The 26,605-nt window shown below is 33.5% G+C and overlaps 1 protein-coding gene across 1 annotated transcript; it reads left to right on the top strand.

The window, feature by feature from the left end:
* Positions 1-5,377: 5,377 nt before the first annotated feature.
* LOC106153269 (nuclear receptor-binding protein) lies at positions 5,378-25,949 on the top strand. Its single transcript, XM_013527136.3, has 14 exons — positions 5,378-5,649; positions 10,875-10,997; positions 11,332-11,433; positions 12,178-12,302; positions 12,505-12,599; positions 13,131-13,214; positions 17,640-17,698; positions 18,076-18,174; positions 18,433-18,565; positions 18,887-18,986; positions 20,048-20,104; positions 20,439-20,625; positions 21,006-21,128; positions 22,029-25,949. The coding sequence occupies exons 1-14, from the start codon at positions 5,521-5,523 to the stop codon at positions 22,188-22,190; spliced, it is 1,578 nt and encodes a 525-aa protein (XP_013382590.1). The 5' UTR covers positions 5,378-5,520; the 3' UTR covers positions 22,191-25,949.
* The last annotated feature ends 656 nt before the right edge of the window (positions 25,950-26,605 follow it).

Genomic DNA, 26,605 nt, shown 5'->3' with positions numbered 1-26,605 from the left:
TTGGATTGATCAATAAAGATGTGATTCAGTTTGTCAGAGGATTCAGTTATTTTGTAAAAGAAAGTTTTGCACAGATCTCTTCGTTTATCTAAAGTACACATATGCCAGGTTCAGGGTTTCATCATAGTATAGGTCAGGGAAAATAATCTTCAAAGCACGAGTTTGGTCAGTCTCTTAGAGTTTGCATTGCTCTATAGTTAGTCCTGGATGCCACACAGGGCAGGCATATTCTAGAATTGAGTGCACAATACTTTGGTAAAGCTTAGCTCGTTTCAGTTGACGGAGGAAATAGAGTCTTGCATTATGTTTACATTATGTGTCGCCAATTTGGAAAAAAAATTGATAAAAGAGAAATCATGCACCTATATGCCTAATATATGAGGAGTGAATATCAGCTTATTAAAATTCTGCTTACTCTAAAGACATGTTTTAGTCCCATGTTGGATCATTAGGATCCTTTAATTCCCTCTTCTTCAGCATCTTCCTCCTCTTCCATCTGCACTTCTTCCAGTTCAGGCATACCATAGGAAAAAGTTACCTTGATACTGCAACCAAAAAAAAAAAAGCAACAGTACATAAAATAAGATAATCGAGTTTGAGAAAAATTATGTAAAAACATAACTGAAATAAGTATAAAACTCAACTGAAATAAGTATAAATGCCATTTTTCTCAATATGATCACCTTAAATTATCTAGACTGTCATCTTCAACTGCACTAGTATTAACTACAACTTAATTTTGAAGTTTCTTGATCACTTCATATTGGTTTAATCTCCGAAATACTGGTTGGAAGTTAAAATTGTATGATCTAAATTATTACTCTGGACTATTTAATACATTAGAGAGATGTACCAAACATAAACATGCAATATCCCCTTTCTGATTTATTTATTTTTAATGTAAAAAGGAGACAAATTGTCTTTAAAATATAAAATCAAAATACTACTATTTATTTTCACTTATAGTTGACATGCCATTTAACATTGGGTTAAACTTAGATACAATAACAGCTTCTGCACATTCATTTTGGGATTTAGATGCCTAAAGAAATAGCATCTTTGTCATATGTCTTAATTACTGTGGTATGCCTAGATGTTAGAGGCACAAGAAATGTGCCCTCGGTAAGTCAAAAATTCGCCCTGGTCATTGTAATGTATATGTAATGAGACTAGTATCTCCCACCATGTCCGTTTTTATTTAAACTTTCTTTGCTCTATAAACTAACCCAAACCCTGTCAGAGTCGACATATGAGCAACACTTGCAATTTCTGTCATCGATACCACTCATATTAGTTACAATTTCATGGCATATTTTGACAGACGAGCCTGACAATCGTTAAGATATACAACGAACACACGTAAATAAACAAAAATCTCTGTGCTTAATAAATATTTTCACTGGTGTCTTATCTCAAAGATTATTGTAAATGGTACTCACAAATCCAGTAAATACTTCGCGGCCAGGCCATTCTTCGTATCCATGGCCACCCAAGCAGGTTTTCATCTGCCTTCTTCCTCGCCGGTGTTTATTGTTTGCCTGTCGTACACTGTTTTACGCATGTTTTTTGTAAAGGCTGTTTCTTTTTTCTTTTTGTTATCTGTCTTCGCTTCTTCGAAGGACTCCCAGCATAACTGAGCCTCCTGTTTCACGTTGTCCTTTCCCGGCAGCTTGAACTGGTTTTAACTAGGTCGCAATACGAGAATCTCGCGAGATCCGGAAGTCTAGAGAGCTCAATTATGAAAATGGAGGTGGTTGTTGGTAAACCTCCGCTTAAGCGGAGGTTTTCTTTTTATTGTATTTTCCAAAAATGTTACAGAGCGATGGCGAGTGCCGGGAATGATAGATTAAAGGTTGGTAAATCGCGGAAAAGTAGTGTTAACCTCGGGATAAATCAGGATAAATCAATTTTGGCGCGAAAATCCTCTTTTGTGTCCTTTTAACCGATTACAGTGACGTCATATTTGCTCCGTAACACTCGTCCAGCGGCCATTCTGGAGGGAAAGAACGACGGGGAATAGTAGCGTAAATATAGGTGAACCAAATAAAATGAAATAATCTTCATATCGTGATCAAGTACACCAAAAGGAAAATAGTATATACATGTGAAAACTTCAGCTGATCAGCGTGATCGACCCATATAAACTCAAGACAGTCCAAAGACGTGAAATCCTGACCTACCCCTGTATCCCAACATCGTGGAATGTTGTCAGAAGCTAGTTCAGTTATCTTGTACTTCATTTTTCTTGTTCATTGGGTAATAAAAGTTATAGCTTTAGAGAGTTTACTGTGTAATCATAAGTTCAACCTTTCATAGAAGCAACTTTGTACATAAAGGATAGATATAAGGAGAAATTTGAGCTGACTATCGGGATCAACCCTTACGGACTCAAAGAAGAGAGTATGCAGGGTTGTGACAAGAAATATTGCTGTCAGATATGATTTAACTGTACATCATGAAGCTGTCAGAAATTATTTCAGCATTCTTGTGCTTCATTTTGGTTCATTAGGAAGTATTTGTAACATGACTGTTGTTTGAGAGTTCAATATTTTACCATGAATTCAACCATTCACAGTAGCAACATTGTTAGCATTTTATTATTAGTCCAGACCTTCACAGAAGCAAAGTATTTTTCAAACTTATGACATTCAATGTAACATAACAACAAGTCAGCTCATGAATTGATCTTTATTTGATTGAAAATATAGGAAAATGCACATTTTGTATGGATAAAAGTAAACATGAAATGCAAAACATTGTTGCACAATTCAATGACAGATTATCAGGGTCCCTTTCCTTTTGGTTGATAACACTGACATGAAAAATATTTCCATACTTTTAATGATGCAATGCAACATGTACATGAGCATATTAAGTCGAATCAAGCCACCATAATTTGAGAAACCTGTTTAGTATATTTTTAATCTATGTCTAGAGAAATGCTTGATTGAAGACTCACAATTGATATGTGCTGTGTGGGTATGTACATATTAGGCCTTAGATGGTGTTACTAAGCAGTTTGTAATTTTATTTAGGAGAATTCCACAACTGGTGGTCACAATTTAAAAATGCACAACAGTGACAACCTACATGTACAACAGCCATCTGTTTCTGCATATCAGACCATCTGTGGGAGGTGCACCATACAAAATTTTATATTTCTTGCAAACTTTTCCATTTAGCCTTTAAACATATGAGAAAGAAAAAAGTGTTTTCATTTCTTCTTGTGCTTCTGCTCACAATTCTAAATAAATAGAAAACCTGTCCTTGTTGTATGCAAGCTATCAGGATAACAACTTTAAAACAACAAATGAACAATGAAATAAATAAACAAATCCAATTAAATAACTCCTGTCATGCACTGAATTTCACTCTCCTGATGTTCAGATCCTGTCTCCTCAGCTGGTCACAAAGATATAAGAATATTTTTTCGCTGCTTCTACCTTGTGTGCCATCTAGCTGCCTTTTGTACCTGTCACCTTTTTTTTTTTTTTTTTTTTTTTTTTTTTTTTTTTTTTTTTTTGGATAACCAAGATTTATTTGCACCCAATCATTCAGTGTGGCTTGGTGGGAAAATTTCAGATCAATTTCCTAAATGTAAATTAACAAAAAAGGTAACAATAGTTATTTTTATTCATATTGTAACTTGCATCATAATACAGTAGGAAAACACAGAATTCAACATTTTTCAAATTCATTTCATAAGTTCATTCAATTAAATGGTACCTGAGCTAGAATATATACTTACAAAACAGATTTACTCTTAACACTACACTAAATCTAAAATCAAGCCACTAACTTCCAAATACACATGACACAGGTAATTGATTTAATTGGCCCAGCTGAGCTGTGTACATTGTACTGTAGCCTTGACACTAATTGACAATAATGCTAACCAGGTATTAAAGAGGTAGATGACAGCAGATAAAATCCAAAGAGCACCATAACTGATAACAAATTACACCCAAGGCAATAAGTGAGTCTTCATAATGAAAGTCGAAACCCTGCCTGGGTATTTCCACACGTTTTTACAACACACTTTCCACCAAGACTTTTTGGGCACTACTAATATGCAGTGTACGTGCGCTCATATCTTATACACCTCGGTCATTGGTTTTCTACTTTTTTTTTCTTTTATGGTAAAGGCTGCACAGCTGGGTCTTCATTCTTTGCTGTAAAATAAATTAGTTTTATCCTTTACTTGTCCGATGAGTCTTGATTCAAAGCCACTCCTCAGTCTCTCCTCCGTTTACGGTTTTCGTCCCTACACCTTGGATTGTTACCACTGCAGGCAGTCTGTGAACGCTTGTTAAGTTATTTATCTTCTCTCTATCATATACCCTGCAGTAATTCATCATTTTACTCGGTTTAATATCAAAGAAAACACAGAAATTAAATGCTAAATTGTACATGTAGACATGATCATGCGCAGCAGACGATTCCGGTCTCCCTCCAGTATGGCTGCCGTTTGTTTTGATGACGAGGGCTACAATGGGTTAATAGGTTTTTGAGCAACAATGGTATAACTTTCAAATTGAGAATTTTCCATTTCCTTCACAAATGTTGTAAATGTCAAAAGTGTTTGTACTTAATGTCAGTGGAGTCTGAGTGGACAATCATACATTAAGTCAAATGTAACTGTAAATTTAGAATGATAGAAGGTCATAGATGCTTCAATAGTGGCCGAATTTGCAACAGCGAAAATTCACTCAAACCTTATTTTTCATCGAGCAAATTAAACTTTTTCTCACAGTGCCCAGCCCCCATTCCCTTGGTGAACTTTTAATACCGTTTATAGTTTCATTTGATTTACATTTTTTTGATTGAAAGATAACACATTGCCATTGAATTTTCAATTATCTGTCAGAACTTTTGATACATTTCAGTGGAGGATTTAGATGGGGTCGGGGGGGGGGGGGGGTCCTGACCCCCCTTCTACTGTATTTCTGAAAAAAAAATCACACTATAATGGTCTCCTCTTGAAATTAGAAATTGACTTGCTGAATCATAGTTCTAAACCGTACCAAATGACAGCATTCACCCTCTAAAATACCATTTTTTTCGGGGTCCTTAAGCGGGCCCCGAACCCACGCCGAGGGGGGGGGGGGCGGGGAGTTTCGGCTTCGCCCCCGCCCCCCCCCCCCCCCCCCCCCCCCCCTTCAAATAATTCTGGATCCACCCCTGCATTTCATTGATGTGCACATATTGACGTATTTCTTTAACTGTGACTTAAATCTTCAAAAAGAAATCTCCCTTATTTTCAGATATAAACGCTAGCTTGGGGAGTCACGTTGCGGCAGTGCCGCTATTATCTTGCCAAGTTCCTGCTATTAGCAGTAACCCTATAATTTGACCAATCAAAACCACATATTTCATCAGCCCGAACCTAACCCAGATATGCAGATGAGAAAGTGTGGAAAGGAACGACTGTCAGTAGTTATTTCAAATATTGTACGCACTATAGAGATCTAAGAAGAACAGATCAAAATTTACCGATTTTTCGGTAAGATTTTGATCGGAATGAGCAGTAAAGGTAGTGGTGAATCTGAGAAGCGTTCTCAGCATGACAGCGGGGATGAAACAGAAGAGGACGAAAGCGATGTTTTAGAAGAGAGTCCATGTGGCAGATGGCAAAAGAGAAGAGAGGAGGTAGGCATAAGTTTGGCATTTGTGTTAGGTGAGATTGTAGATCTGTGCAATTTCTTTTTCATGGAATAGAGTGGGTTTTGAGGGTCGGTCATATTTATCCGATTATAGTTACAATCATGCAACAAATTGAAATATTTTATGGGCAGATAAATCATAGCTCGCTTCACACCTCTTACTCTTGACTTTAAGTTGGGAATTTCTGATAAATTCGGCTCTCTATTTTAAATCTTTGTATTGCCACTCAGTTATAAGAGTGGTCGGTTTTATTTTTTAGAATAACACCTGGGACGTTTGCCTTATCATATGTTATTAATTTTCATACTTGTAAGTTTCAAAATATAGTTCGGTTATATCCTGTTTTAGCCAGTATTTTGGAAATATGTGTTCACATGAAGTAAAATTTGAAAACTTGACATTAAGTGAGGAAAACACCCACTGAAGCCTCACAGGTTTCACTTAGATGTACTGATTTTCCCGAGTTTGCCCTACTGCCCATTTTCTCTAACATCTTGATTAGATGTTTATCAGTCATAACATAGGTTGATCTGCATTTTGGACATCCTTGATTAAAGACTTGACTACCTCACTAATTTCCCCAAAGCTTAAAATATGTGTCAGTTTTCTCTTTTGTCATTTTAACATTTTTATGCAAATCAATTGTATTATAATATTTAGAAACAATCATTTCAGTTTTGTTTGACACAGTTTTGAATACAATTTTTGAATGGTAAATGAAAGATATATTATGATCTAAACCTTCTGTAGACAAGGGTGAACATTTGTAATCAGTATTTCTGTTCCACCAATATTAACAGAGTTTAATCATTAAAAGCCATAAACTGATAATGCCAGCATGTATAATCCACCTGTTAAGCATTTACTTGTTTAATATCTGATGTTGAGTGATGTCGAAATACATATGTTTAGGTGTCAGACAATGCTTGAATATTTTTTAATCCTGTCTGACAAACAATCATGATTGATTTTCTGTACTTTGAAAAAGATAGAATTGAAGAATAGATTTGCTTTATGAAAGTAAGTTGCCTGAGTTATTTCGGTTTATAATGTGAACCTGAGGTCATGTTTACTAAGCCAATCTTAGTAACATGTCTAGGCCTATATCTAGTATGTTAGGCCTTTGGTGCCTCTTTTCTTGGCCCAACTTTATTGTAGACATTGATTGTCAGAGGCACCAGTGATTATAAGTTCTCTTCTGTCAGATAGCCACAATATAAAATACATTTATGAATCATATACTAGTATATATCTATATGAATATCATATATTCCTAACATAATACCCTGTTCATATTGCTGTCTCTTCTTTCATTAGAATACAAACATAGAGCTAGAATTTTTTTTTTTAATTTGAAGTCATAAAAGAAAACCTTTTGAATAAGTGAAGTATAAAACTTTCTACATGAGGAATATCATAACACCAAGTGCAAGAGATTATAAACCTGGTTTGAAAGATATTATTATTAGCCTGCTGGAATGCAGCCCTCTTTAATCAGGCTATCAAGCTGGCATAGTGTGATTTTCTACATGCCTTGATGCATGTACTTTTGGTCACCTTTTGTCTAGTGTATATGATCATTTTGATACTAGGTCCATTTTCTTATACAATAATAATAATAGTAATCGCTATTTTTCACAACAAAAAAAAAAAAAATCAACCATTTTGATTTTTTAATTGAGTCAAATTTCACATGGTAGCTTCAGATAAGTTAAATTGAATACAGAGCTATATTTCTTACTAGGATTTAATTTAATGTGTAGTTGGTGTGAAATATGATTCAAGTAAAATCTTTTCGTGGTGGTATACATCCAATTTCTTGTAGCATGTTTTCCATTTACAGGAAAGGATGGAACAGCTCTGTAGATCTAACTGAATGTAGATTAAGTTTTATATACTGGTTTCATGTCCAGTTGTATGGTAATTACTGACCTGGGTTTTTGCCAAGATCAACATTGGCTTTGTTTTAGGCACTGAAATACCATAGTATTATTTACATCTATATTAATACAGTATGCACAGCCCTGTCTGCAGAGAAGAAACAGTTTCAAAGACCTGTGATAATATCCAGATGAATGTTAAGTAAAAACAAGAAAAATGTTTTGCTTATAAACAACACATTATTGTAATTTTGAAAGGCGGCTATGATATTTGCAGATTGATATATCTTGCTAAGCATTCTTGGGAGTTATTGGATTTTACCACTGAAGTAATAAACTTCTTCCAGTACACAGCCAATTGCTGATAACCTATTTTCATGTATATTTTTTTAGTGTCCTATCTTGTGCCATGTTGCTTGTATGTAAATAAAGATGATTTAACCTATCACAGAATTTTATGTGATGTAAGCTATTTTCTACAATACTTCAAAGTAGGTTTGGTTTCTCCTTAAATCAAACGTAAGAAATATAAAAAAAACTTTATAAATTGAAATGATTTCTGGCAGTATTTGGAGGGTATAAGTATAACAAAATATCATTACATATTACCTTTTAACTCTGTACTGTATGTTGTTGAAGTCCGAATTGTATCACCTGACAGATGGAAGATATTCCAACCTAAGATGACCAGAACTGGACTGTGAAATATGAATATTAAAGGACATATTTTTTATGTACAGACACAGATGTGTCTGTACATATAGCCATCATCTGCGTCTGTCGTCGTCGCCGTGCACTTTCACCGATAACACAATAAGTGAAGAACCGTTTTATCTTTTGGCTTGAAACCTGCAGAACTGATGAATATTCATAATACGCAGGTCGAGTTCGAAAATCAGCATGATTGGGTCATTTTTAGGGAAGTTATGCTGTTTTTTCACTTTTTTCAGCATATATGCAGCACCGTTAACATAAGTGGAAAACCATTTTACCTTTTGGCTTGAAACTTGCAGAACTGATGAATATTCATATTACGCAGGTTAAGTTCGAAAATCAGTATGATCGGGTAATTTTTAGAGAAGTAATGCTGTTTTTTCACTTTTTTCAGCATGTATGCAACACCTTTGTGCTATATGATGGTACTGTATGGATGGCAGTCTCGTCTATAAAATTGTCCCATGGGTGATCACTAATTAAATTAAGGTCTATAAAGTCACTTGCCTACTCATTAATTTTCAATTGGCCATTAAATGAGATTACATAAAACACTCGTTAAGATTTCCCTGTAAAGTCCCGTAGGTTTAGCTCTCTTAACTGTGTCACATTTAATTAGGATTTGGTGATAATTATGCAGATAAATGGTGTTTAATATTGCAAATAAATTTATAACAAAAAATGTGTTATGCCAACATGCTATAGATGAATAACAGTGCCTTATTTTTCTCAGACTTGGTGGGGTTATTCATATCAAGTTAATACAGCTAGATTAAAAGTTTGAATAGCAGCTTTATTGGAATTTTTTACATTTTATTTTAAAAAAATTTTTTAATTATTTTTCAAACACCAGCATCTTCAAAATGTGATTTTTAACTCCCATCCACCAGAAGTGCTGTGAATTTTCTTTGTTTCCACATGAGCAATTGTATTGGTTTTTTGTGTCTTTAAACATTATGTAATATTATTTTATACGCTGTTTTCATTTTTCACATATTGTGATTTCCATTATGTGAATTTGAACTCTTGTGGTCTTGAAACTGTAATCTTATTGCAGGGGCTGAATGAGACTGTCTTCTGGGCCTTCTGGGAGATGGTCAGATTTTAATGTTTACATTGACGGGTATCTATTTTTTCTGTTGGAATACCATCAAAAATGGAGGATGGATCAACAAAGATAATTTGGTATACTGTCAGAAAATATCTCTCCTGTTCACTCCTGTTATTGACCATGTTATCTGTTGTTCATGATTAAAATTCAGTGTTGATTGACAGTATTATTTATTATTGCATCAAAATTGACAAAATGACCTATTTTGTACATATTTATTCAAATATTGAGACTTTCATCATGTGAATTTGAACTTTCATGGTCCTGAAACTGTAATCTTATTGAAGGGGTGGATTGAGACCATCTTCTGGGTCTTCCGGAAGACAGTCAGGTTATTAAGTTTATATTGACTGGTATCTATTTTTTTCTGTTGGAAGACCATCAAAATGGAGGATTGATCAAAAAAGATACTTTCGAATACTGTCAGTAAATATCTCTGGGTTCGCTCCTGTTATTGACATGTTACCTGTTGTGCATGATTAAAATTCAGTGTTGACTGACAGTGCTATTATAAGCATTATTTATCATTGCATCAAAATTGAGAAAATTACCTTTTTTGCATCTTTATTTTCTGTTTTTTGTCTGTACATTTGACAGCTTTGCTGCCTTGTTCTAAGTTCTGGCTAGTTTTATCAAGGGTTATCTTGGCAGTGAAAAATATCTTTTTTGTCTGTCTTCACAAGAGGAAGCACATTGTCAGAACAACTCAGCAGAAAAAAATCACTGATACAATCTCCTGTATAGGTTTGACCAGCTCATAGGTATGCATCTCCAAACTGCACTTCTTGGGCTACTTGTTACACGGGCTGTTATGGACAGTGGTGAAGGTTCTTGTGAATAATAGCAACATGTGTGCTCATGATTTATTTGATCTTTGTAAGACAGTGCAAGTTATTGTTGTTTTGCCAGAAGCATATAAACATTTACAATTTTATGAACTGTTTGGTTTGTTGCACTCACAATCTGGAGAAAAGAATGTATTGCAGAATGCTCTGGACCAGTGCAAAATATAGCATTTTGAATTAAGTGCATCTGTATGCAATAGAGAAATCAATGGAATGTCTGGAAGTTAGGGTCTTTAAAAATAGATGTGATGCAAAAAGTTCAGAGGTACATTTCATATTTACAGGATTGTTTATTATTTTATTGTAAATTTGACATGACAGTGTGGAAAACAGTTAAGTTTCTTCACAGGAACTGCTGTTGTATTGTTTCATACGTAAAACAGTCCAGTTCTAAAAATCATTATCATATGGCCGCCTTTGTTCTTCATTATGGACACACTGACTATTTTGGCCAAGCAAATTTGAATTACTGGAACAACATTACAGAAAGTAATACTATTAGCTTTATATTATGAATTTGTTTTTTTTTTTTCTTGCATTGGTAATTTTGTGTTACATATCTTCACTAGAAATATTTTTGCAAGGTTTTCAAAGGCAAATAATAATGTAATACGTTTTGAAAGTTGATTAAATGGAAAACTCTTCTCCTTGAATTACCAGGTACAACAGAGAGATGTACCAGGCATTGATAATGCCTTTCTTGCCATGGATACAGAGGAGGGAGTGGAAGTTGTATGGAACGAAGTAGAATTCTCAGAAAAGAAAAACTTCAAAAATCAGCAGGTTTGTATATTGCTTTATAATAACTAAAATAGAAAGATATGTAATTGTTTAGATATGTTTTTGTAGCAGTCTCAAGCTTGAGCTAGCTTTCAGTAAATTTGTCGACTTTCTACAAAATTTTATTTTATGTTATTTGTTAATTTTTAACATATAGTAATACAAATTTAATGTGGATTATCTTTACTGTAGTGCCTTATTCTAAGATTATTTTGATCTAAAAAATATTGAAATTAACTTAATTTTAAAAGGTGTGCAGTTTAAATTGGGGAGAAATATCAGGAGTTTTTTTGCAACTGAAGAAGGTTATTTCATATTTAATTGCATTAATTTTTAGGAGAAGATCAAGCAAGTGTTTGACAACCTTATTCAACTTGAGCATGCAAATATTGTCAAGTTCCATAAATATTGGACTGACACAAAGACTGACAAACCAAGAGTATGTATATACTGGTATTGTCTCTGTTATGTCATAAGTTTTACTTTTTGTTTTATTTTTGTTTAATTTTTTTTGTCATATTTTGTCATATGATGCAATAAGTTTTCTTATTGTATGGATAAAGATGAACACATAAAATGAGATGCATTTGCTACAGTGGTAGTACACGTTATGAACTTGCAGCAGTAACCTAGAAATAGCTCTCAGACACGACTATCTGCAGGCATTAGTTCTTGTGGTGGTATGCTTCCACATTGCTAATGAAGCTGATAATTATGTGTTGTGTTGAGGTTTCTCTGCCACTTTATCCACAGTTATCACCCCTCTGCATAGAAACCATTGATCATTAAAATAGAGCAGGAAACTGAATTGTCTGTGATATGCAGAGATGGTATATTGGCACTGTAGTTTAATATTTGTATCTGTTATAAATAATAAGAAAAATGTCTAATGCATGTTCATATTCAGTTTTCAAGGATAATGATAAGTTAGATGTGGATGCTTAAATAATTTAAGTAGGCTGTCTAATGCTAGCACTCCAGTTGTCGTTCTTTACATAATTCAACCACCAGGTTTATAAATATGCTATCTGTTGGTAAAATGTCATGTAGTGACATATATATGGAGAGCAAGAAAATTCTTTAAGCTTGTTATCAAAATCCATAGAATACATTTGAATAGGAATTGATGCAAGTTTGATAGTAGTTATTCAGAGGGTAACATACTATAAATTTTTAATTTCAGGTCATATTCATAACAGAATATATGTCTTCTGGTTCCCTTAAACAGTTTCTTAAAAGAACAAAGAAAAATAACAGGACAATAAAAGCCTGGAAAAGATGGTGCACACAAATTTTGTCAGCATTAAGGTAAAGTTTGGGCAGGGTGTGTTTGTGTAAATATTGCTATTTCAGCAGGTAAACCTTAGTAGAACCGTAACGAAAAAAAATCGTGATTTATGTATCAAACATGTCATGGTTATGAAGTGACCAGCAATGTGATAGCAGAATATCAATATTCACTAAACTAGGCCATGTCTTTCCCTTTGATAGATTATTTTTTTATTTACAGCTACTTACACTCTTGTGACCCTCCAATCATTCATGGTAACCTGACCTGTGACACCATCTTTATTCAGCACAATGGCCTTATAAAGATTGGCTCAGGTAGGGGAAGAAACACCCTATCATGTTGAGAAAGTTGTTTTCCTTAAGTTGGTTGAATTTCCATTGAAGCTTGTAAAAAATCAATGAAAATTTCCAATAATAGCAACTGGAAAGAAATTAAACGCAAGTTGAAATTGACATAGTAATGATTGTGTGTTAAATTAAACACAGTGTTTTTTATTTTTAACAATTTGAAATTTGGTAAGAAAAATATTGCCTTAGAAATTTTTAGTTATTTCCTTTCTTAGTTACGTCTGTGAAAGTATATTAGTATGAAGTCATAGTCTGAGAATGCTATCAAGGAAACGGATGTATCTTCACACAGTACATGTGCAGTTTTAACATGGCAGGTGCACTGTCTTGGGAATATTTTTTAAAGCAAAGTTTCTGAAGAAAGTAAATAGATTGGGAGGGTTGTCAACACATGCCTTTAGAATTAAGCACTTTTTATTTGCCACTTTTTGTAAAAAAATAATGTTTAAACAAAATATTTATGATCATAATATTGACAAATGATGACATTTATTTTAGTTGCTCCTGATGCAATTCACAACCATGTGAAAACCTGTAGAGAAGAACAGAAAAACATGCATTATATTGCTCCAGAGTATGGAAGTAAGTTACAAAAATATCGAAATTTGGGAGTTTCCTTTCTTCAGTGTATACCATTTGGTATAAGAAGCATATTATTAATTACTTTTCACTTTTTTGAGATAATTGCAGATTAGTTTGATATTCATGCGGGCCAAGGGGAAATAATGACATTTAATCATTTGGTAACAAGCAGATGAGATGTGCTGGTTATCAGATAGTAACCCAAATAGTTTATGTACTTGGTGACCAGGGATTTTTTTAATATACTGCATAATGTATGACCTCATATTTTGATCTCCCGTATTTATGAGTCAGATTCACTCACAGGTGCATAATATCTATTGCAGTACACAATGTGCTTTACTGACATCTATATAACATCAAGCATAATAATGCTACGTTCATTAGAAGTGGTGTTAAGTATGTATATGTGCACATTTTTTCTTTGTTGGACATAAATGATTTTAAGAATCTAGTATTCAAGGCTCAAATTTAATTAGCACTTAAATATTGTGCAAATTATGACAAGCAGATGTTTGTTAAAAAGAGGTGTTATTAAGCCATGTCATAAGAAAAGTATCAACGTGAAGTGTGCGCAGTCTCTGTGATAAATTTAGTGCTAAGTGTCAAATTTGGTCCAGATGATAAATGGTATTATTGGTTTCCCTTTAATATAGAAAGATTAATGTACGTAGTGCATACACTTACCATAAACTATAATTCAGTCCAAATAATAACAAAAATACTATGTTTCATTTTAAAAAAGGGGTGAGTGTGTAGTTTAAATGATTCAGAATTATCAATGCACCTATGCAGGTACTTTTCCTCTGAAAACCTGTGTTGTAAGTAATACATTGAGTATTTAACCGAGCAAAAGAAACCCAAGTGCAAATGCTTTTCATATTTTTGAGAGAGGGGGGAGGGGTTACAATCCACAGAGACTTGTGGGACTGTGCTACTAGTTAAATGGTGTTAGGGAGAAGAAAACATATATTGATTTCTCCCAAGTCAGCCTTTGTCTGATAATAAAAGTTCCCTGTCTGTGTTTTGACTGGAATGATATCACCTGTTGCAGCAGACCTTACTTCCATGCATATTGTTGGTTGGAATGGCCTTTAATGTGTAGAATGATATTTATGTACAATTAGTTATACTTAGTTTTGAGCAGTTAGGGTATAAACGGTTATGTTGTTGTGGTGTGCAATCTATTGCTTTTGTTTTCCACTCTAAATAGCACAATGTTTTATGCAGCAAAAATTAAATTCTTAGGCTGAAATATAGACCATCTTTATTTTAAGAGAACATTTTGAGATTTTTTATAGTGGATATTGTTATCCAGAAAATAGTGCTCTCCAGTGTTGATGAAAGTTGACCCAGGAAAACATTATACCTGCCCTATTTATGTCTATTTTAAATGTTCACCTTCTCTCTGATGATGTTGGCCTAGCATAGTTTTTGTTTTATTTTTATGTACAGACACAGATGTGTCTGTACATATAGCCATCATCTGCGTCTGTCGTCGCCGTCGTCGCCGTCGCCGTGCACTTTTACCGATAACGCGATAAGTGGAAAACCATTTTACCTTTTGACTTGAAACTTGCAGAACTGATGAATATTTATAATACGCAGGTCAAGTTCGAAAATCAGCATGATCGGGTCACTTTTAGGGAATTTATGCTGTTTTTTCACTTTTTTCAGCATATATGCAGCACCGATAACACGATAAGTGGAAAACCATTTTACCTTTTGACTTGAAACTTACAGAACTGATGAATATTCATAATACGCAGGTCAAGTTCGAAAATTAGCATGATCGGGTCACTATTAGGGAATTTATGCTGTTTTTTCACTTTTTTCAGCATGTATGCAGCACCGATAACACGATAAGTGGAAAACCATTTTACCTTTTGACTTGAAACTTACAGAACTGATGAATATTCATAATACGCAGTTCAAGTTCAAAAATCAGCATGATCGGGTCACTTTTAGGGAATTTATGCTGTTTTTTCACTTTTTTCAGCATATATGCAGCACCGATAACACGATAAGTGGAAAACCATTTTACCTTTTGACTTGAAACTTACAGAACTGATGAATATTCATAATACGCAGGTCAAGTTCGAAAATCAGCATGATCGGGTCACTTTTAGGGAATTTATGCTGTTTTTTCACTTTTTTTCAGCATATATGCAGCACCGATAACACGATAAGTGGAAAACCATTTTACTTTTTGGCTTGAAACTTACAAAACTGATGAATATTTATAATCCGCAGGTCAAGTTCGAAAATCAGCGTGATTGGGTCATTTTTAGTGAATTTAGGCTGTTTTTTCACTTTTTTCAACATATATGCAACACTGATAACACAATATAAGAAAAACAGATAAGCCAATTGTCATTATACTCACAGGAGTAGTCAAACTAACTACAATGCAGGTTGAGTTCGAAAATCAGCATAATCGGGCCTTTATTTTAGAAGTTATGCTGTTTTTTCACATTTCCTCAGATTCAATTATTAGGCATGTTAACAGTCTCATTATTTAACTAATAAGATGCCTAAAAGTGTTTGTTTGATATTTCCTGCATCTTTACAACATTGTTAGTTGATTATGTAAAAAACATGGTAAACTTGTTATCATGTATTGTGTAATAAAGTGTCAAAAATGGAAATAAACTCATATCATTGCAGTTTGTCATATTCAATCATCCACTATGTTCAGAATCTCAGAATGGAGGAAATTGGACATTTAACACTGTTCTATTGATACTTTTCCCATCTCATCAATTTTCTTAGTTGGACATATAAAAATGGCAGTAAAATGTTTATTTTGTTTTATGTTAAAAAAGTGTTAAAAATGGAAATAAACCCATTTCAGAACAGTGCTGTCTTGTTTACATTTTGGCATTATCAAGGCGTGACTTTGAAGTTCCATGGGCCTGAAGACCTTTGCTAGTCACATTTTCTGAATATCTATGATACAAATATTTTATAATTAAAAATTGATGGTCATTAAGCTGTTAAACATTATGTAATATTGCATCAAAATTTGAAGAAACCCCCATTTTGGGCACTGCTTCCATGATGACCATTTAAGGAAAATCATGTCACTTACTGTTCTCAAACTTACAGGATAGAAACATGGGACTAAAATACAGCTTCAGTAGGCAATGCAGTCTGTTTGGTTTTTTTTTTTGGCAGTTAAACAGTTTTTTGTGAAAATTTAATTTTTCACATATTGGCATTTTCAAGGTGTGACTTTAAAGTTCCATGATCTTGAAGACTTTTGCTTGTCACATTTTCTGAATGTCCATGTTACTAATATTTTATTAATAACATTTGATTGTCATTATGCTGTTAAACATTATGTAATGTTGCATCAAAATTTGAAGAAACCCCTATTTTGGGCACTGCTCCTATGATGACCATTTAAGGGAAATCATGTCACTTACTGTTCTCAAACTTACAGGAAAGAAACATGGGTCTAACATACAGCTTCAATAGGCAAGCCAGTCTGTTTGGTAAATTTTTCTGGCAATTTAACAGTTTTTTGTGAAAATTTAATTTTTCACTTATTTGCATCTTTATTTTCTGTTCTTTGTCTGTACATTTGACAGCTTTGCTGCCTTGTTTATTCTTAATCCTTTTGTATTATTCACCCACATCTAAATTACCCAGGCATTAGTAATATTGTTACTTAGAGTGGTTAAAAAGCATATAAACTTTGGCAGACTTTGCATCTTGGTGCTCAAAGAGTGTGTGTATTTTTTATGACTTTTTTTGATAAAGCTATAAATTACTTACATGCATACAAATATCCTTTTTTTTTGCAAGTCACAATTTTATCCTTTAGGCAAAAAGTAAAAATGTATACTTAGAAAGAAATTTGAGTGAACATTTAGCTGTACAAGTAAATGGAAAAAGTGCACATATTGCAATATTTACTATCAAGTATTTACTGCAGCCTGCATGGTGACATTTTAGCTACAGGAATAATCAATGGAAAATGACCTAAATTATTGTTCTTTACCTTATAATATATATGATATGCTTTACCATAAATTTATGGTAATATGCATTTTATATCAGCGATCTACATGAAAAAAGTTAACACTACACATTTCTATTTTATGAAGAGGAAAGATACCAATAAATCTCTTTAAACTTTAGGTACAATAAAATAAAGTTGTACTATTTTTCTTTCTTCTTAGAACTGAACTGCTTTCTGTATAAGAATTGAAAATAAAAGCAACAGAATCAGTAAATTTCCTTAGGCAAATTTTGTACAATCTGGTATTAAAAGCATTTGTGCATAATATTTTTGAAATTGTAAGAAAGTGGTTAAACTTGGAGTTTTTGTTTTAAGTCCTGTAAAGTGTCTTAATAAAGTTGAAGATATTAAATCAGATTGTTTCGCATTTTTTAACAAGTATTATCTTGAATTTCCAGCTAATGCACCAGTGACAGCAGCAGTAGATATATATTCTTTCGGGATGTGTGCATTACAGGTAAACTGTCCTTAAGGCAAATAAAACGTTGCTTTTAGATAATTGAACATTCAGTGAGACAGTCAGTTTTATCTAAACTCACATAAGAATGGTTTTGCCATTATGAAATTGAAACAGCAGCCAATTTTTCTCTATATGATTAATGCAAACTTTAACATTTACTTTATGCATTTGTGTATATACTTGTGTGGTGTGCACCCGTTTTTGCTTTAGAATTTGATAGTCTATCTGCTTTCAGTACAAGGTCTCCATTTTAAGTGACAGAATGACACTCTTTATCTATAATATATAAAATTGTGATAAGGACTTTGAATTAATTAATTTGCATTAATTAATTTTCAATATGAACACTTCTTTATCACTCTATCCTTATTCAGATGGCAGCAGTTCCTATCCAAGGGAATGGAGACACAGCCAATTATTCCAGAGAAGCAATCCAAAAGACAATAGAATCTTTAGAAAACCCATTGCAAAGGGTAAGTCATGTCAAGATTTATGAATGGAAATCTCATGATGCATGAGTGGAATGAAGTAGAATGGAGGAGCCAAATGAGAAAAAAGGAACATGCTGTTTTGAAACAGCCACTTTATATAAACCATAATGTTGAATAATTGTTTTTATAATGCTAATATTATTATGTCCTTTTTCGATTTTCAGTAAATCAGTAGACATAGCAGGTCAACAGGAGCTGCAGGGTTGTTTCATTTATTCATTATATGTTCAACCATTTTAGGACTTTATATCAAAGTGCTTACTTGAAAACCCAAAAGACAGGCCAAGCACCAGAGACCTTCTCTTCCATCCAATACTGGTTGATGTTTATTCTTTGAAATTGCTTGCTGCTCACGTTTGTTGTGCAAATTCTAGTAAGTATTTAGAGTATAGTTTTAGCAGTTTTAGTCACTTATTATTATTATTTTTATTTTTGTTCTTGTTTGTAGTATCTGTAATGCTTCTGCATAAATATAAGATTTGATTGTTATGTAATTCAGCTAAAGCTTGTTTTGAAAGAAGATAAAAGGCCAATGGGGGGGGGGGGGTATTGCAAAAACAATGAAAGTGGGGTAAAAATTTGTGAAGGGCAAAGTTTTTAAAAGAAGAGATCTCATTGGAAAAATTGATGCTGTGCTTCCTGTGGGCTGTAGGCCAGTTCCATTTTGTTGACATAATCCCTATATTTCTCTTAGGAATACTGTCTGAAACATGGATGGATGGGTACCGACCTCAGTTGGAACCCAATCATGTGGTGGCAGAGATATTCACAAAGAAAGAGCCAGTAGCATGGAGGTAAGTTTGTCCGATTAAAATACTGTTTGGTATAATATATACTATTTACTATGAGCTAAACTGAAGTACTGTTACAGGTCATTAAGTACTTTTGATTTTTGATTGTGTTATGTGGATGAAAGGTACATGTAATAATAGTATTTCTAGTTTATTGTGAAAAATTAAGCAGAGTAATGTGAAAAATTGGGTTTCCAAGTTGTAATATTATGAGTCCTGTTTGCTAATTATTCCTGTTTATACTACAGCATGTGTGTTATGTATGCACATAGACAATGATTCATTCTCTATGAGAAAGAATTGTTTGCTTGTTGCAGTGTAGAAAATTTGATATGAGATATAAAGCATCAATCAAAATTCGCCAATGACACAATTTTGTAACTTTAGTAAATGTAAGAAAGTTGATCTATCCTGCCTCATTTTACCTACATATAATTTTGTGGCAGATTCTCAATGAAATGATTCCTGTATTAAAAGCATGAATTTATTCAAACATAAGAGATTTTAATTGATAATTAAGTATGCAGATTATGAGAAATATAATCACGTCATATCTAGATTATGTCGTCGATAAAGGTATCGAAATAAATTTATCAGTATTCCAATCTTTGTTGATTACCATTTAATGAAGGTAGTTTGTGTCAATTAAATAAATGACAATGGGAAAATGAGTTTTTTCATGTCTATGTCAATATCGTATGGACAAGCTGTCCTTTGAGCCATACTTTTATTGTAATTCCGTCATTGGCTCCCGAGTACAGCACATTGTTGGGGTGGTGTGCAAAGACGGTTGAGACCCATTGTGCTTTCAGTTTGAATATCACACATAACACAATACAAAATGGCACCACTTGAATGTTACAACTCTTAGTCATTGTACATTGCTATATTCCATTGTACTATTGTCTGTTTAAGTGGTACATTAGATTGAATGTTTTTGAACTTATCATCTTGACAGCGATTGGTGCAAAAAACAATTACACTAAATGTCTAACCTTGCTGGAATATTTGTTCAAGAGTGAACATAAAGGGCTGTATGATATTTAAAGATCTTTTTGTTTCAGTGTGTCGCAGCTTCCTAGTGAAGTAACAGAAATTGAGAAATTCCTCGAAGATGTCAGGTATGTTATTTCATGGGAGTATAACTTTCCTGATTTGTTTACTTAATATTATGTTTAGTCAACCCACTTTTTTTCTTTTTGGTAACTTTCACCTTTTCTTTAAGTTATTGTTATCTATATCTATAATAAGAACATTTATTGATGGTTTCCAATTTTTTTATTTATTTCATTTTAATTTTTAAGTTGAAGGATATCAGAAACCCCTACTCAATTTTATGAAATGCAGCAGCCTCTTATCTCAAGAGGCAGAGTAATGATCTATATACTAAATGTGTAAAACATATTTTTTCATGGGGAAAGTTGCAGTTATCTCTAAACTCATTTACTCTTACAGGAGTGGAATATATCCCTTGACAATTTTTGAAATGCAATACCCACCTATCTCAAGAGCCAGAGCAATATCTCCCGAGATGGCAGAGTCCGTCAAATCTGACACACCAGAGCCTGCTGATGTGGAGTCCCGTAAAGTGATCAGCATGTCTGCTGTGGTGAAAAAGATGGAGAATGGGGAAGGCCTGCATGTATGTTTAGTTAGTTAATAGAATGCTGAAAAGCTGCTATACAAGTGGTTCATTAAATATTATTAAATAATAAAGTCATGTGCAAACCTTATCTATCATTTAGATAAGGAAGGACTGTTGAAATACTAGTTTAATGAGATATTATGGATACATTAGAAAGAAGGGAATACATTTTGAAAATCCTTATTTTTAGTTGGTTATTTTGGTAAATATTCTGTTAGAGTTTCACCAGGAATAGTATTGTCATTACTCCTGACATTTTGTTTTGGTAAAGATCTGCTTTTAATGTCAACATAAGGTCATTGTAAAGTTGGTTGTGTAACTGGACTTTGAAAATCTGCCATATATAATAACTATTCTACCATTTTTTTTATTTCCAGTTGACACTGCAGCTCCGTATGGATGACAAAATGAACAGGCAGTTAAATTGTGAATTTACAGATGAAGAAGAGACTCCATTTATTTTGGCTGAAGAACTAGTGCATTATGGATTTATAAATGAGGTTAGTGTTGAAACCAGTAGTAACAATCATTCCTCTTTAAGTTAGTAAAATGAAAGCATGCAATTAAATTCTGTGACCATGCACTTGCCACTTAGGCTGTGTAACTATTTTTTCCCTGTCTTATGAGTGTTATCGTTTGGGTAACATGAGGCTTTAAAGAAGTAGTATTCATAACTTTACATTCAATAAAAGTCTATCATCATCCAATCATCTCATGTCAATATCAAATCATTCAACTGCATAATTATATCTTGACATCCAGCAAAATTCTTTAATGTCAAATTACACAATTAAGATATTATGATTATTTTTGTAAGAATTAAATGAAAATCATTGTGCTCTACATGTGCAAGATCATGCTCATCTTGAGTACATCTTAACACTTATCACACTCCACCAATCTAATTCATCTTATCTATAATGGTAAGTGAGTTGCAAACAAGGGGGCAGTGTGAAATGTCTTTCAATTATGAAGATCTTTTAGTTGGATATTTTGGAATTCTTAGGCATCATTGTGGAGATTGAATTTTGGCATGAGGTTAATGACAGATAACTAGTGTTACAAATGTGAAAGCTCTAATTGTTTTTAGCCAGATTAGGTGATAAAGGTTTGATCTGAGACGCGCATTTATCTTTATAGTATTTAGCCATAGAATAAAGAGATGAAATGTTAAATAAGTGATTACTTCCATCCAACAGCCAATTTAAAGGTTTTATACAACTATCAAATATACTGAATCATATACTTTGGTGAATGTTTGAGAATTTGCTGTGCTATAGTTTGTTGCTTATTTATATAATATAATGTATGCATGTAATTATATATCATTTAGTTAAAATTGCATTGTTTTTCTCTTGATATCTCCTTGAAATATATACAAATAAATTATCTGATAACAGGAAGATCGCCATAGGATAGCCACCTTGATAGGGAACAGTGTGAAGAACTGCCACTCCAGCAGCTCCCCCCAGCCTCTCATCCCAGTTCTCCAGAACATGGCCCAAGTGGACTCCTCCTCCCCCTCATCAGCACCCCAGGGACATGTGCCACCAGTCAGCTAGCAAGCTATGTGGAGTCTGCTAATTTTACAACAACCAGTATTCACTAGAGATGATGTCTAGGTGTAATCATTATTATCATTACATGATATTGTATTGTGTAACATTACCTGATGCAGGAATGTGGACCAACATGGCCATCAGATGATCAAAAAGATCGAATGTGGGGTGTCTGATTAAGTACAACTTTTGTTTTTTTGTTGGAATTGTGAATTCTGCATCAATGCTTTTAATCAGCTTTCTGATTGAGCACATTTTTTCTTCTATTTCAAATCAACTATCTGGTAAAGCACAGTTGACATATATATTCCAGCATATGGTAGGTATTCATAGGTGTATGAAGTGTTGTCTTTAGTCAAGATCAAGTTGAAGATAAGACCTTTGACATTGGGGCACTTCTCCATGTTGTCTGATTAACCTTAGATCACCAGTGGCAGCAAAGACAATCCTATTTATATCTCCACCTATGCCTTTCTCCATCACTGGGCACAGTAAACTCATTTACATACAAGGGATATATTGCATTTGCTGCCACGAGTAGCTGAAAATGGTCACACTACCTTTGCCTTTAGTGTCATTTTTAACATGACAGTGACACTTAAATGGCATGAAATAGAAATGAACTGTGGCCTATTATTGAGTGAAAATCATGTGAAATAACATAAATGCCCCTAGATGCTTTTTCATAGCATTGAATTACATGTCAATTTTGATTTTGCTTAATGTAATGATTGGTGCAAGAGGACAGCTTTAACAAAGGCAGTGCTTAACTAGGCATTTTACCATCTTAACTTTTGAATAATTTGACTCCTTGGCTATAAATGTTCCACAAATTTATTACTATTTGCTCAATTCATGTAAGTGTATATATTCATCATAACATCCTCATTATACTAGGAAATAAGTAGTTCAGTTTCCTTGCTACATGTGTAAAATAAGTTACTTTATTATTTTCTGTCAAATGCTGGTCTGAGGATCTGAACAGATTGGCAGGTTGATTTGTGCAGTCTTAAGTATAAAAAGTTGATTAATGTCTGAGAGAAATTTTCTGTAGTATTAAAAGAGTTTTTATGCTGTGTAATTTAAAGATGCAGAGTGATAATGGAAAGTCCATTGCATCCATCACCAAAACTGCCTTCTGCTATGGCCTAAAAAGATGAGGAACTGGTGTCATGACAGACCAGGTGTTTATTGTCTCTGAAGGTGTAATATTTAATTGCAATTTTGAAAGCAAAGGAAGTTTAAAGAATTTTTGGCTATATATTTAGCAAAACATTCTTAAGATAGCCTCATGTCATATGTCCTGTCCTATGACTTTAGTTTAATAGCAAGTGTGATAAGGCAAATCCCCATGCTTTTTGGAGACAAAGTCTGTATCTGTCATGGCATGGAGTGCATGTTTTCATGAGCTGTAATTAAGTGCATTGTGAGAGCTTTTGCAAAGATGGAATCTCCAGCTTTTTATCGAATTTTAAAATGTTTTATAAATTGTACTGTAGTTTTACTTAGTATTGAACTGTGTGAATAGCAGGAAAGCTGAAAGTGTGTTTGGTTGAAGTAGAATTGATATCAGATTCTACGGGACCAATGGATTAACAGAAACCTGTTTAAGTGATTTAAGTGTTGTTTTTGGCAGAAAAAACACATGCTGATAAATATAAAATAAATACTTGAGCTTTGTTTTGCCAGTACTGTGCAACTATTTTACTACAAATAAGTATGAATCTTTAAATTTGTGGTAGATTTTTCAGAATGAATCTGTCAGATTTGAAGAGGACATAATGGCTGAAAAGAAATCTAGTCATGTTTTTGTGCAATTGTTCAAAACTGATTTCATCCATTGCACTTCAACTTGTACTAAAAACCAACTGAAATTAAGTTGGCAAGTTCATTCTTTATTTATCTTGAAATTTGTGTTATTTTTCCTTGGTGAATTTAAAGCAGTGTGGTGATGCTCAATTCCTGCTGTGGATTTTGCAAAAACTTGTGCTGGATAGTTAAGATGATCTGGTCAATATTATAATAAGACAAAAGAAATTGTAAAAGGATAATTAATTTTGGTTTAGCATTGGTTGTCTGAAATTGTAGTGAAGATAATCATGTTATTTTTTATGTACACACACATTGCATTATTATTATTATTTTGTAATACTATGCTCTTGAGCCAATATCAGGAAATGACTGTTAGATTTCATTACATCTATGTGAAATAACTGTAACTGTTACCATCATAAGCTTTGGGGAAAAAAAGTAATTGAAGTATTTTCATCTATTATGGAATCTAACATTAAACATATTTTTTCCCAAAAAAGAATTTTTAGTGAAGAGTGTAAGATGATTCATTATGCTCAATTTACGATGATTAACCTCTTCATAGCTATTGAAAGGCATGTAACAGTTTGAATTCTGTAATCATCATTAGAAGTATGTTTAAGACATAAAAAATGCTGGGAAGCTTGAAATGCATGACTACAATTAAGTCACTTTTGTTTAATTAAATACATATATATTGTCTTCGAAATTCGAGCTACCAGCTTGGATAACTATACAGTACCTGATGTCACTCAGGATAGTAATATTAATTTGTAAATAATATTAATAATCTTCATAATGGTAGCCCTGTTTAACATTGCTATATATTATAGATATGTATTAGTCTAAGAATGATGGCTTATGTCGCCTAACAATGCAATTGTCTGACTTTGGAACAAAAGAGAATGGGTGTGTTATGCAAGGGTTTCAGATTAGAATATGTGTACAGATATAAGAAAGTAGTGATTGAAGAAAAATGAACCATTTAAGAGAAATAGATGATATACGCATTTGTGTTTGGTTGTAGATTTGTAATCTTTAACACTGACAGCTGTCTGCATCTGCGGAACTCTATCATTACGCAATTCTGAACACTTGTTACCATGGTCCATTTCAGTTATGGAGAACAACAAATTTGCTTAGATAAATCAAACTACAATGTTTGGTACTGAAAGTGCAATAATATTAGAAATGATTACCCTCTGGAACGGCTACTGCCAAGCTAACACTAGAAGCTTGATATAGTAACGTATGGGTGTGTATTATGACTACAAGCTAAGAAAGATTGATATTTATGACTTTGATAAGGTAAATCTATCAATTTTGGACCTCCTCCCCATCAATGTCCGACTCTGGGAGACAAAAATTGTCACACTTAGTGATCACTGTTACTTGATAAAATAGAAATCAGTTATTCATGTGGTGCATTTCAGAGCTATGTCATTTTAAAGTTAAGTGTGTAATATATGCTGACCATTATTACTGGCAATGCCTCTGTCTACTGATGGCATATTACCCTCATAGTCAAGATATTTTACTTGCAGATATACAAATATACAGCAGCAACGTTATAAACAAAGTTATTTTTAAGTTGAGTAATTATCAAAGCGAAAATTCGACTGTAAGCTAGACACTAGACGTTTTTTATTGAGTTCTTTAAACGCTGTTCCCTAATTTAAGAGACGACATGTCAAATATCCATTGCTCAAAGTTGGGACAGCACATGTCACTTCAACAATTTTGGCTCACTTACGTGAATTCTCAGCGTGTTTGGCCATGGTGCTGGCGATGGTCTCCAGTATTGGGTCGTACGAGTAGCTCAAAGTATACCTGATTTTGTGGCATTTTGCTTAGGTGATTTGTGTGAATGCAAGTCTCCTATTGTCTTACAAAAGAATTGATATACATGTACATTGCCAATGAAAAATAAAAATTGAAAATTCTTTTTAATATTTCGTTTTTTATGTACAGACACAGATGTGTCTGTACATATAGCCATCATCTGCGTCTGTCGTCGCCGTCGTCGCTGTCGTCGCCGTCGTCGCCGTCGCCGTGCACTTTTACCGATAACACGATAAGTGGAAAACCATTTTGCCTTTTGATTTGAAACTTGCAGAACTGATGAATATTCATAATACGCAGGTCAAGTTCGAAAATCAGCATGATCGGGTCACTCTTAGGGAATTTATGCTGTTTTTTCACTTTTTTCAGCATATATGCAGCACCGATAACACGATAAGTGAAAAACCATTTTACCTTTTGGCTTGAAAGTTACAGAACTGATTAATATTCATAATACACAGGTCAAGTTCGAAAATCAGCATGATCGGGTCATTTTTAGGGAATTTATGCTGTTTTTTCACTTTTCAATATAAATGCAACATTGATAACACATTATAAGAAAAACGGATTGGCCAATTGGCATTATATTCACAGGAGTGGTCAATCTTACTAAAACGCAGGTTGAGTTCGAAAATCAGCATAATCGGGCCTTTATTTTAGAAGTTATACTGTTTTTTCACATTTCCTCAGATTCAATTAATAGGCATGTTAACAGTCTCATTATTGAACTAATTAGATGCGTAAAAGTGTTTGTTTGATATTTC

Source organism: Lingula anatina, chromosome 1, assembly GCF_051362555.1.
Source record: "Lingula anatina isolate TDL-2025a chromosome 1, LinAna3.0, whole genome shotgun sequence".
Taxonomy (NCBI): domain Eukaryota; kingdom Metazoa; phylum Brachiopoda; class Lingulata; order Lingulida; family Lingulidae; genus Lingula; species Lingula anatina.
The sequence above is the reverse complement of the archived record's forward strand: the minus strand, read 5'-3'. Positions and strand labels throughout refer to the sequence as shown.